General features: G+C 37.4%; 2 protein-coding genes across 2 annotated transcripts in view; both read right to left on the bottom strand.

The window, feature by feature from the left end:
- The window catches only part of gfra3 (GDNF family receptor alpha 3), a 67,213-nt gene extending 55,028 nt beyond the window's left edge, over window positions 1-12,185 (bottom strand). Inside the window, exon 1 of the mRNA XM_055225036.1 lies at window positions 12,021-12,185. Within this exon, the coding sequence (XP_055081011.1) occupies window positions 12,021-12,162 (142 nt within the window). The 5' untranslated portion in view covers window positions 12,163-12,185. The remainder of the gene's footprint in view (window positions 1-12,020) is intronic.
- Window positions 1-14,505, bottom strand: part of arl9 (ADP-ribosylation factor-like 9) — a 151,567-nt gene that overhangs the window by 114,791 nt on the left and 22,271 nt on the right. The window lies entirely within an intron of this gene.

Here is a 14,505-nt window from a genome sequence, read left to right as displayed (position 1 = left end):
TGAGAAGACACACTGCTTTCAATGAAAAGTACTTCAATAATTGTTACTCATATTGTAAAAAAATACTGCTTCATGTAAATCATGTAAAACAAGTATGAGCAGCAAAATTTGTATCTTTAAAATTTCAGATTACATGCACCTCAGACTTTTCGGTTAATTAGGATTACCAAAAGGATTTCTATTTGGTTATAAATGCCAGAGAGAAGGATTTTTTTTTTAGATTTAGACATTGTTTCATTATTTTCTTCAAAGTCATAAGTTTACATACATTTCGTTAGTATTTCGTACCATTGCCTTTAAACTGTATAACTTGGGTCAAACATTTTGGATATCCTTCCACAAGCTTCTCACAATAGTTGGCAGGAGTTTTGGCCCATTCCTCCTGACAGAACTGGTGTAACTGAGCCAAGTTTGTAGGGCACCTTGCTTGTACATGCCTTTTCAGGTCTGCTCATAAATTTTCAATAGGATTAAGATCAGGGCTTTTACCACTGTAAAACACTAGCTTTGTTTTCCTTAAGCCACTTTGTAACCAGTTTGTCAGTATGCTTCGGGTCATTGTCCATTTGGAAGACCCATTTGCTCCCAAGCTTTAACTTTCTGGCTGATGTCTTGAGATGTTGCTCCAGTATTTCCAGTCTTTCCTCATGATGCCATTTACTTTGGGAAGTGCACCAGTCCCTCCTGCAGCAAAACCACCTCACAACATGATGCTGCCACCCCCATGTCTATCAAAGTTAAGGTATTTGTCCCTGTGAGCACTTGTAAACTGTAATCTGGCTTTTTAATGTTTTTTGTTTTTTTTTAGTAATGTCTTCTTCCTGCAGAGTGGCCTTTCAGCTCACGTTAGTATAGTACTCGTTTCACTGTGGATAATCACTCTTACCAGCTTCAGCAGAATCTTCACAAGGTCTTTTGCTTTTGTTCTTGGGTTGATCTGCACATTTTGGACCAAAGCACGTTCATCTCTGGGAAACAGAACCCATCTGCTTCCTGAGCATTATGATGGCTGGACATTCCCATGGTGTCTATAATTGCATATAAAAGTTTGACCTGATGAACGTGGCACCTAAAGATGAACCAGACTTGTCCACAATTCTCTTTTTGATATCTTCTTTTGACTTTCCCATGATGTTACTCAAAGAAAGTGTGTTTCAGGTGTGTCTTCAGATACATCCACAGGTGTGTCTATAATTAATTAACTCAAATGTTGTCAATAAACCTATCAGAAGCTTTCAAAGACATGACATCATCATTTGAGGTTTCCCAAGTTGTTTAAATGGCTAGTAATCTTACTGTATGTAAACTTCTGACTTTGAAGAAAGTAATGAAAAATCATCTTTGTCACATTATGCTGACATTAAGCAAATAGAAATTATTTTTGTAGTCCTAATTGACCTAAAATGGGAAATGTTTAGCCTAATTTAATGTCAGACACAGAGGAAAAAAGAGCATGTATCTTTTTATATGGTGCATATAAAGTTTTGGTTTCAACTGTATATATCCAGAGTACAGCCTTGTTGAGAATGTGGAGATATTCAAGTGAATCACTTGCCTATCTTTTAGTTATGCGATTAATTAGTTATAACCTCAAACATCACATCACATTGTGATACAGACAAAATGAATGTGTTTCAAGCCTCATTAAAATAGAGCGGGTCTGTCAAAGCTGTGTATAAAGCACCGCATTGATCACTGGTCTGTGGCCCTCCGCTTTGAATTTGTTTTGAGATGTGGCCCTCAATAAAAAAAAAAGGTTTGGGCACCTCTGACCTGATGTAAGGAATGGAGGCAACTTGTGAATGATATCTTTAAAAAAAATAAGACTCATACATTGAGGACTCAGGGGAAGCGAGAGAAAAATGGAGAAAATGCAAACAAATGGCTTTAAATAACTGTAAGGGTCATATCATATTCTGTTGTGATAAAATACATCCCTTGCCTTTTGTGTTTATGTAAAAAAAAAACGTATATATGAATAACTACTACAACTAAATTACATGATAATGATATATGATTGCATTAAGCTGTAGCAAGAAACAACTTCACAATATGATCTTCTTTAAATTATTACAGATGTTCTTGTATTTTGTTACACATATTTAAAGTGTGGTATATTAGTTTCCATCACTGTCTTGAGGGCGTCTCAGTCTGTTCAGCTGCCTGCCTCTGCTCTTAATCTGCTCCCTGCACAGAGTAGTAGTTCAGGTTGGGTTAGTAACTACTGAAAGTCACTGAAGCGAGTCGATACATGAGTAGGACACTTAGTAAATAGTAGCTGCATGAAATTTGGCATACATATCGAGGTTAGCAACAGAAACGTGTTGCATAAACATACATAAGCATTATTATTGTGTAAAGTGATTTGTCAATAGCACCCATAAAAAGCTAAGGGAGTGGCATGCAGAAGATGTCATTTAAAAGAATGAAACAAAACACAACTCCAGGTTTGTTTGTTTTTTAGGAGGTAACAGCATTATAATGAGTCAGTACCTCTAAGAGTCAATTTTGTGTAAATGTCCGTAAGGCATTGTGTTGTACTTTTATACATGAGTCTTCTAGCATGAACCTAAAAGCGAGTCAAAGTGCTCTCACAAAATTATCGTTCAAGTTAGCATCATCACCCATTATTTTGATCCAAAGAAAACAGTCCGATCAACCTTTTATGCAGACAGAAAGCTTGCAAATCATTCAATATTATCACTGAGAGGGTATTTGAGAAAACTCAGCAATTATATCTGAAAAAGACATAAATCAACCTTCTGCTAAAGATATGGAGCCAGAGAAATGCACATTCTGCTTGTGTTAGTATGCAGAGAGACCAGGTCCCTTGAGTGGAGCTTATTACCTTTGCTAATTGAGCAGAGCAGTTTCAAGCAAGACATGTCTGATTCCAAAGACAAACAAATCAGAGAGGAAGCACAGGTTAACTAAGGCCACAAAGAAGTACAACTGCAGTGGTACAAATATGCTGCATGGTGTGGGAATTAGCCATCAATTCCCACAGCAAATCTTTGTTATATTGAAAAGTCACTCTAGCATCAAAAAGCAAAAGTGTGGTGTGGCCTCTCGGCATTCTGCCTGTATTGATCAAAAACAGTCCAGGATATTTGCGGATTTCAGTATTTTGTTTCACGGGAAAAGGCAGATAAGTTTCGGTCACTGATTTATGCGGTGAGCCTTTATTTCTGACATCGGTAATAAGGAGAAGTCAAGCACCCTCGGAGTGTGAGTGTGCCGCGGTTGCAGCCTAATTGTATTTTAAAAGATTGAACTAATTACGTTAGAAAGGAAACAAAAGCCAATTTAGCATTTCCTGAAATCAAATGGAGGGTACCTAATGAGATCAGAGAGACACGGGATTTGTTGAAACGCTTGACTTTTATGTATTTAAAGCCATGGGAAAACCATAGGGATTAGGAAGGACACCTTGCAGAGAGAGGGGAGGCTTGCTTATTTCAGAAAGGTGTGGGCAGAATCTGTAACCTCTACTTCACGGTTCATTGAGGAAACCTTTACAGAAACACAAGAATGTAATGCACATCAGGTGAGACACTTAAAGTGTTTGGAACAGCAAGTCAAAACAATGGCATAAATGCAGCAATTATATAGGCCTGAATGTACCTTTCTCATGGGCTAAATTAAGGTCATACTAATTGAGGTAATTTGGATAGATCACCTCACCTCATGTCATTGGTGTGATTTGAGTTTAAGATGACCTATGTCCACAAACTGAAGGGGAGATATCTTGCCCAAAGACACAAGAACAGCACAAGAAGGAGCTGGGTAGGCCTCACACAATAACAATTTTTGAAATGCACTATATCGTGGAAAAAACAAACAAACAAACAAAGAAAAAAAAAACAATTCTAAATGTACAATATACAATAGCTGCAATAAATAAAAAGCTGAATGAAAACACTTCGACAACATACTTTGAAATAAAAAGTATGTAGTATTCTGTAGTATCTAGTATTCTTCCACTTTTAGAACCATAGGTCAAAGCTGGCCTAAAGCGCAGCTGAAACCATCTTCTGTTCTACAGCCCTGTCATGATTAACACATTTTGCCCATAAAACCAGCCTTCAATGAAATGCATATTCCCCAGTCTTTGCCCTTCATGGTTCATTCCAGCTGCACACTGATCAGTGACTAACAGCCATGTTCCTGCTCCACTGCTGTGTTTCTCTACACCACAGCTGAGCGCCACAGGTACACCACACATCATCACATCCACCCTCTGCAAAAGCAATACCATCCTTTTTATTCATACAAAAGGTGACAATGTCAAGAGTAAAAAAATGTGAAAACATGCAGGGCAGCGCCACAGTGTCGTCATTAGTGAACAGCTGTTAGAGTTAAGTTTAAGGAGTTGTATGAAGCCGCGGGAACCGAGGGTTGGATATGTAATGGAGAGTGACACGCGACAGATTGGCAAGTGCTTGCGGTCGACCCTCAGGTGAGACGGGGGAAAGACACATCGCCCCCGCTGACATTTGGGGCTGGAGGGGCGGGGCCACAGCTGCCGCATGTACACAAGTGTGTCTATGTCGAGAGTGTATTTATGCGACAGAGGGGTGTGCGCGTGTGTTTGTCAGACAGGGCCCCGCGGCTCTGGATCTGCTGTCGCTAAGCAGCTGACACTTCTTTGCGATAGACTGACTGCATTTTTTTTTAGAAATAAATTCCAGAGATGCTCACCAAAACTTTTCACATGCTGCCACTGGAGACAAAAAATAAGGCAGAGGAAGCCAGCAGAGACAGAGACAAGTAGAAGGGGAAAATGCATACAATAACATCCTGACTTACAGCTATGTCGTGTGATCGGGATCTTTGTCACAGTGTGACAAATGCAGCCACTTGACATCTTTTGACTTAGATGTTATTTTAGCAACATCTCCTGATATAAAATATACACAACAAGCCAACTCACATAGATGTGGGTTGAGTTCCCTGGGTGACTAGCCTTCATTTCCTAATTGTTTGGTGCTTCACAGAGCGCACTAACATGTGTGAAAACAACCTAAGATTAAACAAAACATTATTGTTAAAAATGAGGGACAATTATGAATAGAGGTTATGTTTATGGAAGAAAATTAGAAGAAAAAATATACCATAAAATGAAATGAAATCACAAAATAGTTAATTTGCTCCTTAGTCTAGTTTATTGAATGAGATGTAACTAAAACCAAGACAAGGTTAACCTTGTTTTGGTTATCAAATATTATGAAAAAGACTACAATGTGACTATTTAATGGCACTTATGGAAAACACAAGACAAGGCTTGAGAACTGTAGAGGATAGTCAATCTTAGGAATGAGCTTGACCGGTCATTCACAGATTGTCAGAAAGGGAATACATGACAAATAGTTTGCAAAGGTCTTTCATGTCGTATAACTTAAAACAATGCTTTTGCTTGTTTATCAAATTATCATGCATACACAACAGATTTTAAAAGTGCTGTTGTTGCCAGATATGGGTTGGACAGTCTCTTGGTCAGACCAGCTAGTATACTGGAGAATCAGACACTGTAAATATGCTAAAAATAAAAAATAGCAATGGAATAAATAAGCCTGCTGAAGGTGAATGGACAGTTCTTCATTGAGCTCTCAAATGAGTGACAAACTAACTGTACAGGTTTATACAAACATGTCTGAATGGAACACTGGTGTCACACTGATTTTCAACATATACCTGAAGCATCAATTAAACTGAACTAATCTATATAACAACCCTGAGATGATCCAATAAACGCCCCTGTGAATATCTGTACAAGGTTTTTAAAATAAACACTTCACTCATGGCCATGCTCTTCTTGTACCTCTCCATCATCAAGGCCAGTTAAACAGACATTCAATAGGGCAGACGCACACTCGACCAGCACAAACCCTCCACCCACTGACGGACCCCTCTTACGGTGAATTACAGGGCCATTGGACACAGAGCACTCATGTTTGTCTGGCTGTGTGCACACAAACTGCAATAAAGAGGTGATGATGCGAGGCCGCACAGGGAGTAACTTAGCAACAATCTGAAAAGAGGTAGAATGAAACTGCACATGCACGTAGCCATATAGGTAAGTCTAGCTCTATATTAACTCCGCTGGGGACCCTCCATTGACCCGCTGCTCAATAAAAAAGGCCCCGGGACCTTGATGCCGATCTGATTGTCCCGAGAGTGGCCCCTGGACTAGCTTATCTGTGTGCTGGAGATGGCCGACAGTAATTCACTTAGATCCCGGATACTTGAGATAAAGTCCTCTGCTGGGAACAAAACAACAAGACAAGCCTGGCGAGAGGGGCAGAGGATTCCCAACTCAATATGGTCAGGTTAAAAGATCCCCTCACCTCCAGACACAGAACTACCCAAACTGTTTGACTTTTAACCTTTGTCTGAACTCCTGGAAGTCTTTGAGAATGTTGACTAAGACTCTAAACTAATTGGTACTTAAACATGCTATTAAAATAGTTTCAGAAGTAAAAGATAGAGTCAGACTGGAGGAGGGAGGTGATATGGACTGAGATTTTTTTAAATAGTTTTACAGTTATAGTGGTTTATATAAGGGATGGGGCAATTACCAATAATATAATTTATCATGATAAAAAGGTTTTAACAGAAATAGTTTGCGGTACATTTTGTATAATTGTGATAATCGCCATTGTTTCACCAGAATGTTCAGAGAAAAGCTACTTATCCTTCATGCTGTCTTCTAGACCAATGTTATTTTCACTGATAACAAAGTACAGAGGTGCCTCGTTTATCGCGGGGGTTACGTTTTAAAAATAACCCGCAATAGGCCAAATCGCTAAGTTGTCAGCTTTATTTTTTACAATTATTAAGGCCGCGAAAGGCGTTATAGTGGGGGACAATTGTACAATACTATACATTATGTTTAAAGTTGGAACTAATTCATAATATTAAAATTATAATTATTAATATCTGTAACATTTTTTAACTGTTTTTAGTAATCATCGTGATAATATTGTTAATCGTATTTATTTTGGCCGTGATAATTATGACACAATATTTCTATACCGTCCCATGCCTAGTTTATATGCTACACTACGTAAGTTTTTATGCCAGATGGAATTTAATTGAATTTAAACATATTTGCCCATTTATAACTTTATAACCATCGCAAATCATTTAATAAGGCGCTTAGGCCACTGCCACTGGCTATCGGTGATGAATTAGTAATTAGTGCCACTGATTAAAGTTGTGAGTCTGAAGTTTGTGTGGTCTCTGTGCTTGTATTTCTGTTCAAAAGAATGCATTTGAATATAAATGAAATTGGTAAATGTGGTAAAACTTTAGAACCAAGATAAAAAGTAACGTGGCACAATATTTCAAAAACATTTGCTCTTTTCCATCCTTTCAGTCACTATTTCAAAAACATTTTAGTGCACACAAAATGTTTTTTCTCTCAGTTGTGATTTTTCTGTCTCTGTGCCCTTTATGTCCCACTGAACTTTGGGAACACATTCTGCAGGTGGAGCATCATCCCCCCCAAAATCCACAAAGCCATCAGTTTTTTATTTCATCTATGCAGCCAGGGCCTCAGAGAGCTATAACTTTTGAAGTTCATAGAAAACAGACCATTAGATCAGACCACACGCACAGCTGCTGACAGACAGAAGTCAGTTGTCCTCACAACAGTTTGCAATTTAAATAGTTACTGCTATTCTAAACACTGTGATGCATAAAAAAGCTCTAAAGTTACAAGAAGTGCACATTTCACATTCCTAATCGTGGAGTAGAAGTGACAAAATTGTTGCTAATATCTGATAAGTTGTTAAAGTCCTTAAGTTAAAATAACTTAAAAAATAAGAACTACATCAAATTGTCAAGGCCTGTCACTATAATTACTATACCTATACTACTAAGTTTTCTTTGTACTAGTGGAGAACTTGTTGTTATCCTTCTGTACTACAACAAGATTTTAGCTGTAGAGAGTTGAATAAACAGCTTCTATGACTCATAGATACAAACTAACAGTGTTTCATTCTGCTTTTTATGCATCATATCTCATGTTTTTACGGTACTATACATTTAGAAAAATGCTTAATGGGATAATGCTTCTTTAGAGTTTCATGATTAACATTTATAGCCATTATTTTCTCAAGCAATCTATTGCAGTTCAAAGTTTATTATTGTGACTTGCCTACAAGTGAGGTGAAACACAACCAAACTACCAAAAAGAAAGGGCTAATGCAGCCCTTTTATATATATTACCTTTTATATTACGGTAAGGTGTAAAATACACAACATGATATTGTGCAGATGGAAAATGTAATTTATTATTATTATTTTTTTTAATCTGCACTTAGATTCATACACTCATAAATCAAACCTTTAGACTAAACATGTTGTTTCATGTAAACAGCATCTACATATCTCTCCCGTGGGTCCTTTGGGTGTCCACTGACTCTCCCTGCTCTGAAGCCTGTTCAAGGCTACAAGGCTGTAAAATCATCTGCCGATGAAAAGGGGCTGTGCAAAATGTCAAAATGCACAGAGGGGCAATTATCTGGGTGTGAAGGCCCTATTTTAATCCCGTGTCTACAGCCTCTTCAGCTCATGCAAGTGTTTGGCAACTCCTTTAAATTCTACTTGGCAAACTTTATGTGTTAATTTGTAAACTTGTTTGGTGACTTTTGTTCTGTTGTATCAAAGTACAGATGTCATGTTTTCTTGTTATGAAGCATATTCTTTCATAGATTATCTTATTAACACATTACAAAAATAATACCAATACTAAACTATTCGCATTATTAGCCATACATTTCTCCTTAGGTCTTCAAGTCCTTATGTCTCAACTAAAGCATAATTTTAAAGTCCAACGATACTGATGTATTTATTTATTATTTATCTATGTATTTGTTATTTTAACAAACTCAACATCTTCAGCCCTGATATCAACATTAAATAATTGTTTAGAATAGACATCACAAATTTGACAAGCTTCTCAAAAGCTCAAGTAGCCCAGCATTCAGTCTATCTGATGCATCTTATGTTATGAAGCAAGAATAAAACGTTTTGCAAGTGGCAAACAACTGACTAAGATAAATATGTGTAATATCTACAGTTGAAACCAAAAGTTTACATACACTATATAAAAGGACAAATACACTTTTTTCTCACTGTCTGACATGGAATCAGACAAAACTTCAATTAGGATTACCAAAATTATTTCTATTTGCTTAATGCCAGAATAATGAGAGATTGATTTTTTTTTAGAAAAATATGATGATGATGTCATGTTTTTGGAAGCTTCTGATGGTTTATTGACAACATTTAATCAGAGACACATCTGTGGATGTATTTTTAGGCACTCCTGAAACACACTGTGTTTTTGTATAACATCATGGGAAAGTCAAAAGAAATCAGCCAAGATATCAGAAAGAGAATTGTGGACTTGTGGACATCTGGTTCATCCTTGGGTGCAATTTCCAGTGCCTGAAGGTGCCGCATTCATCTGCTGAAACTATTATACACAAGTAGAAACACCATGGGAATGACCAGCCATCATACTGCTCAGGAAGGAGACGGGTTCTGTGTCCCGAAGATAAACGTGCTTTGGTCCAAAATGTGCAGATCAACCCAAGAAATAAAGAGACCTTGTGAAAATGCTGGCTGTAGCTGGTAAGAGTGATTATCCACAGTGAAACGACTACTGTACTGACATGGGCTGAAAGGCCACTCTAGAGGAATAAGCCATTACACCAAAAGAAACATAAAAAGGCAGATTACTGTTTACAAATGCACACAGGGACAAAGACCTTCATTTTTGGAGACATGTCCTATGGTCTGACCAAACTAAAATTGAATAATGAGCATAGTTACGTTTGGAGAAAAGCCTGAGTGCACCATCCCAACCTTGAAATGTGAAAGAGGCATCATGTTGTGAGGTTGTTTTGTTGCAGGAGGCACTGGTGCACTTCACAAAATTGATGGCATCATGAGGAAAGAACATTATGTGGAAACACTGAAGCAACTTCTCAAGACATCAGCCAGAAAGTTAAAGCTTAGGAGCAAATGGGTCTTCCAAATGGACAATGGCCCAAAGCATACTGACAAACTGTTAAGAAAGTGGCTTAAGGAAAACAAAATCAATGTTTTGGAGTGGCCCTCACAAAGCCCTGATCTCAAATTTATCGGCAGACCTGAAAAGGCATGAGCGAGCAAGTCAGCCTACAAACTTGGCTCAGTTACACCAGTTCTGTCAGGAGTAATGGGCCAAAATTCCTGCCAACTATTGTGAGAAGTTTGTGGAAGGATATCCAAAATGTTTGACCCAAGTTATACAGTTTAAAGGCAATGTAAGGGAAATGTGTCTATCTGAAGATACACTTATGTAGTTGCCATGAAAATTCAGGCAGATGTGTGTTTTTACAGGTTTTTAGACACGTGTTTAATCCTGACTGGACCAATTTTTGTAGATACTGAGCGTGTTTTGGAAATTTTTGTATCCAATGACTTCCATTATAAAACAATTTTTGATCTCTACTCTAAAAGTCAAGACGAAGATGATAAATTTTGGTGCAAGTTTTTATTTTTCTGGACCACGAATGAATTTTAGTGAAAGTCAGTACCAAGGATAAATGGAAAAGTCACATTTCTTTTTATTTTATGGAGTTGTAATATATGCCAATATACGCAATATATGGCAATGTAGAAATAATAGAGCTATGGATTTAAATGTGGTAAATGTGGATACAGGGCACCCATGAAAAAGACAGCCCATGTGCTCTCATTGCATTTTTGGGGGAAATTTGTTTTACAAAATCCGAGACCAAGAACAGACGTTTTATCTTTAAAAGCAAGTTATAATAATAACAATAAAATAGAGAACAACAGGCTGAATAACAAAATACAGCACGCTAACGACAATAACAACAAACTGAATACATGTCTGGTATGTTTACGTAAGATATTCACAGTTAATCAGATAACTAAAGCATAAAAAACAAGCTAACAAGTTTACTCTCGATCTCACTCCAAATCACTAAATTCATTTAATTCTTTATCCTCAGTGAAATTATATACTTTAATAATTTCACATATAAGTCGCATCTGAGTATAAGTCGCACCTCCAGCCAAACTATGAAAAAAGTGAGACTTGTAGTCCAGAAAATACGGCACATTTAAATCATTATTTTATTTATTTTTTTATCCAAAATTCTTAAATTGTACATAACTGCATGTACAAACTTTCTACACTTTTAATAAAAGGGAATCATCAAAATAGGCATTTTACAGTGGGAGTCTCACACTGTAACTTTTTTGGTTCAAATGACTACTCAAAAACAAAAAAATCCCCATAAGTCTACATTCACATGAAATATCCACACTGACAGGTCAGTCACATTGATCATTTGTAAGTAAAAAAAAAAAAGAAAAAGAAAAAAGAAAAATAGAAAAGCTACTTAAAGCAGAGTAAAAAAACATGTCCTATAATGGAATTATCACATGCTTTTTGTTTCAAATTGGCAGTAGGTAGTATGTGACAAAAACTGGCATCTAGGAGTTAATACATGACGGTAATTTATAATCCCAATATGTCATTTTAAAGAAAACCCCTTCACAAAAAAGTCATTAAAAATCATTGAAAAATATTAACTTTTGTGTACACATTTTTTCAACAAGGCATAAGGGTTAATTTGTTAGATAAGTGTCACATAGCTGCTGAATATGCAGGTGGTAAGCCGTGTGACAGATGCAGAGAGGCATAGTACATAATATAATAAGGACTTTTACACAATGGGACCCCGAGCACATCTGGTTACGGAATAACGGAATAAAAAATCATGACTGCTTTTTGGTCTTCCTTTAGGCCTCATGCCTGATAGCTTCAATCTAATTAATTTGGTGACCTGATGAATTAGTAACTTGGTTTAATATGTTGACACATCATGCAGTAACTTTGTGGTGAATCTATGGTGTATTGGGATCTGGTAACTTCAATAGAACTCACAATGAATATAAATGTAGAAATGCAGAAGTTCACATTTAAAGTTCACCTGGTGCAGCTGGTGGTGCCTGTGCCCACAGACAAGGTCTTCTGAGCTGACGACACACACAGTCATCTCCCAGAGTGCTCAAGCCAAATGAAAGACATCCTCCTGCCAGCCACGTTGGCATGCACCATCCTTTCAGAAGCATTCAAAGCAGATTGGTTCCCTCTCCGAAGTGTCTCCTTTATGTGAGAGAGTCCTGTGCTTACATCACAGGGAAACAGAGCGCCTGTAAATTTAAAAGGTGAAAAAAATGTCAAGTCATTTTGCCAGGCATAAGCTGAAACGGCATGGCATCACTAACATTCATTATCACATTGCACTGAGGACTGAAGGAGTAGTGCACAGCTGGGATGGTTATGGTGCCTGACTCTTGGGTCAATAGAAATGTATCACACTGACAAAACATTTCTGTTATGACATTGTGCCACTAAAGCAAATGTATATAGCACTCTAAAATGTGAAGAAAATCAAAAAGCACAATTCTGTTTTTTGTACAAAACCAGAATCAGCCACTCTTTGATGCAAAAAATGTATAATAATGTATCAAAACTACTTTTTTGACAGAAAAGTTACATAGTGATTCTTAAGCAATTTGCTCTTTCTGTTAACTGTACTCAGTGATTGTCATTTAGTTCTGGTTTTGGATCTGGTTTAGTCTTAATTTAGATGGTTTAGAACCATTTTTATGTGGTGATGGGAATCCGCTGTGTGAAAACTTTCAGAATGATACATGTCAAGTACATGCACAAACAGGGAAGCACTCATAAATCATAACTTTGCAGACAGTCACATTAAACATCATAAGATTAACCATACCCACAGAAAGCTCCTCTTCCCCAGTCCTGGCTCTTGTATCAGATATGTGCAGTGCAGGAGAGAGCAGGGAGACACATGTGGGGTTCCAGCCTGTAACTAAAACAAATAGCTTCACTAAAAATCAAAGTCAGCATTATCCAAATGCATTTCACTTTCCCATAAGCCACTGTGTAATGCAGCATTTTGCTTTGGGAAAATAATGTTAGCCATGCTGACAAGGCAACCCATCCGTGCACCGCACCTGGACTGTATCAAGCGACAGGCGCCATAACACTTAGATTTGTCTTTGGAAATTAATTCTTAGCTCAAAGATCTCGAAGATTTTTTTTTAAGTGTGTGGTTTTTTGTTTGTTCATTAGAAATTAAACGTGATAGACAGATATTTAAATTACAGCATTATCAAGACTTCCAATTACACAAAATAAAATAAAAATAGGGACATAGTGAAAAAAAAGTCTTACAATTATGGTAAAGTCTACAACAGGGGTGTTCATTACGTCGATCGCGAAGGCATTTTGTGTAGATCACGTCCCGTCATCCATCCAGTCACATGACTAATATACAGGACAACAGTCAGATTACACCTGACTCTAGGTCACATCATGGGCGCTGCAGAAACAAGCGCGAGTTAGTTTATCCCTATAGCGTCGGATCCTATCGTCGCAGATAGAGCGGGTTGCGGACTTTCCAGCAGCGTAACTCCGCGCCCAGTCTCTTATGTAAATTAAAACGGCGTCTCAAAGCGGAGACACGGGGCTATGTAAATATTTTACCATCATTACGGTAATCTGCCTCTGTTGTCCCTCGAAGGTGACGATTGAGAGCGCGGGGGCTGCGGGGATTTTCCCAGTCATTTATTCGATGCGTAAAAGAAAAAATATGGATGGATGTGTAAAATAGAAGTAGTTGTGTGATAAATGCAGGTAATTCTGATACTTCGTTTAACATGATTTTTATGGCTATAAAAAAGACAAAACCGTAATCCACATGATTAGCTCTGTTATCGCTTTCAAACGAAAAATGTAATTTTACTCCTGGCTGACTGTCAGAAGCTTCTGCCCGAACTATGCATCCCTCACTGATTCTATTCAGTGCAAGTCAGAGCAATAATCATCATTCAAGTAATTATGAACATGTAAGAAGTTCAATTGTGTTGTGCAGTATTATCTCATGACGTTGTGCAAGGTACATCAAAATGCACTGTACATGTACGAAAACATATATTAATTTACAAATAAATATATGTTTAACATTTTTGTATTAGGTGGTAGATCTTTCAGACACGATCATTTTAAAAGTAGCTCACATACTGAAAAAGTCTGAGCACCCCTGCACTACAAGAACAAAACAGACACTATACAGCAGTGACACCTTGTGGATTTGATAGAGAATCACAGATGACAGACCTGCAGACTTGAATTGTATGTTGCAAATTTTTGTAATTTAAATACATGATAAAAAATTGTATTTTATTTTCCTACAAACCAGTCATCACAAACAGGCACAGACTTAGCTACATATGGTTTTGTGTGCATGTGGTGTCCAAGTAAAACTGACACAAAACATTCTTTCAAAGACGTGTCGGTGTCTGTTCTGTTGCATGAAGGACAGGCTCAGAGGCAGGAATCGTTCTGCAGAGCTTTATTGTCTGTTACAGCAATACAGGCTTAAA

This window comes from Periophthalmus magnuspinnatus, chromosome 10 (assembly GCF_009829125.3).
Source record: "Periophthalmus magnuspinnatus isolate fPerMag1 chromosome 10, fPerMag1.2.pri, whole genome shotgun sequence".
Taxonomy (NCBI): domain Eukaryota; kingdom Metazoa; phylum Chordata; class Actinopteri; order Gobiiformes; family Gobiidae; genus Periophthalmus; species Periophthalmus magnuspinnatus.
The sequence above is the reverse complement of the archived record's forward strand: the minus strand, read 5'-3'. Positions and strand labels throughout refer to the sequence as shown.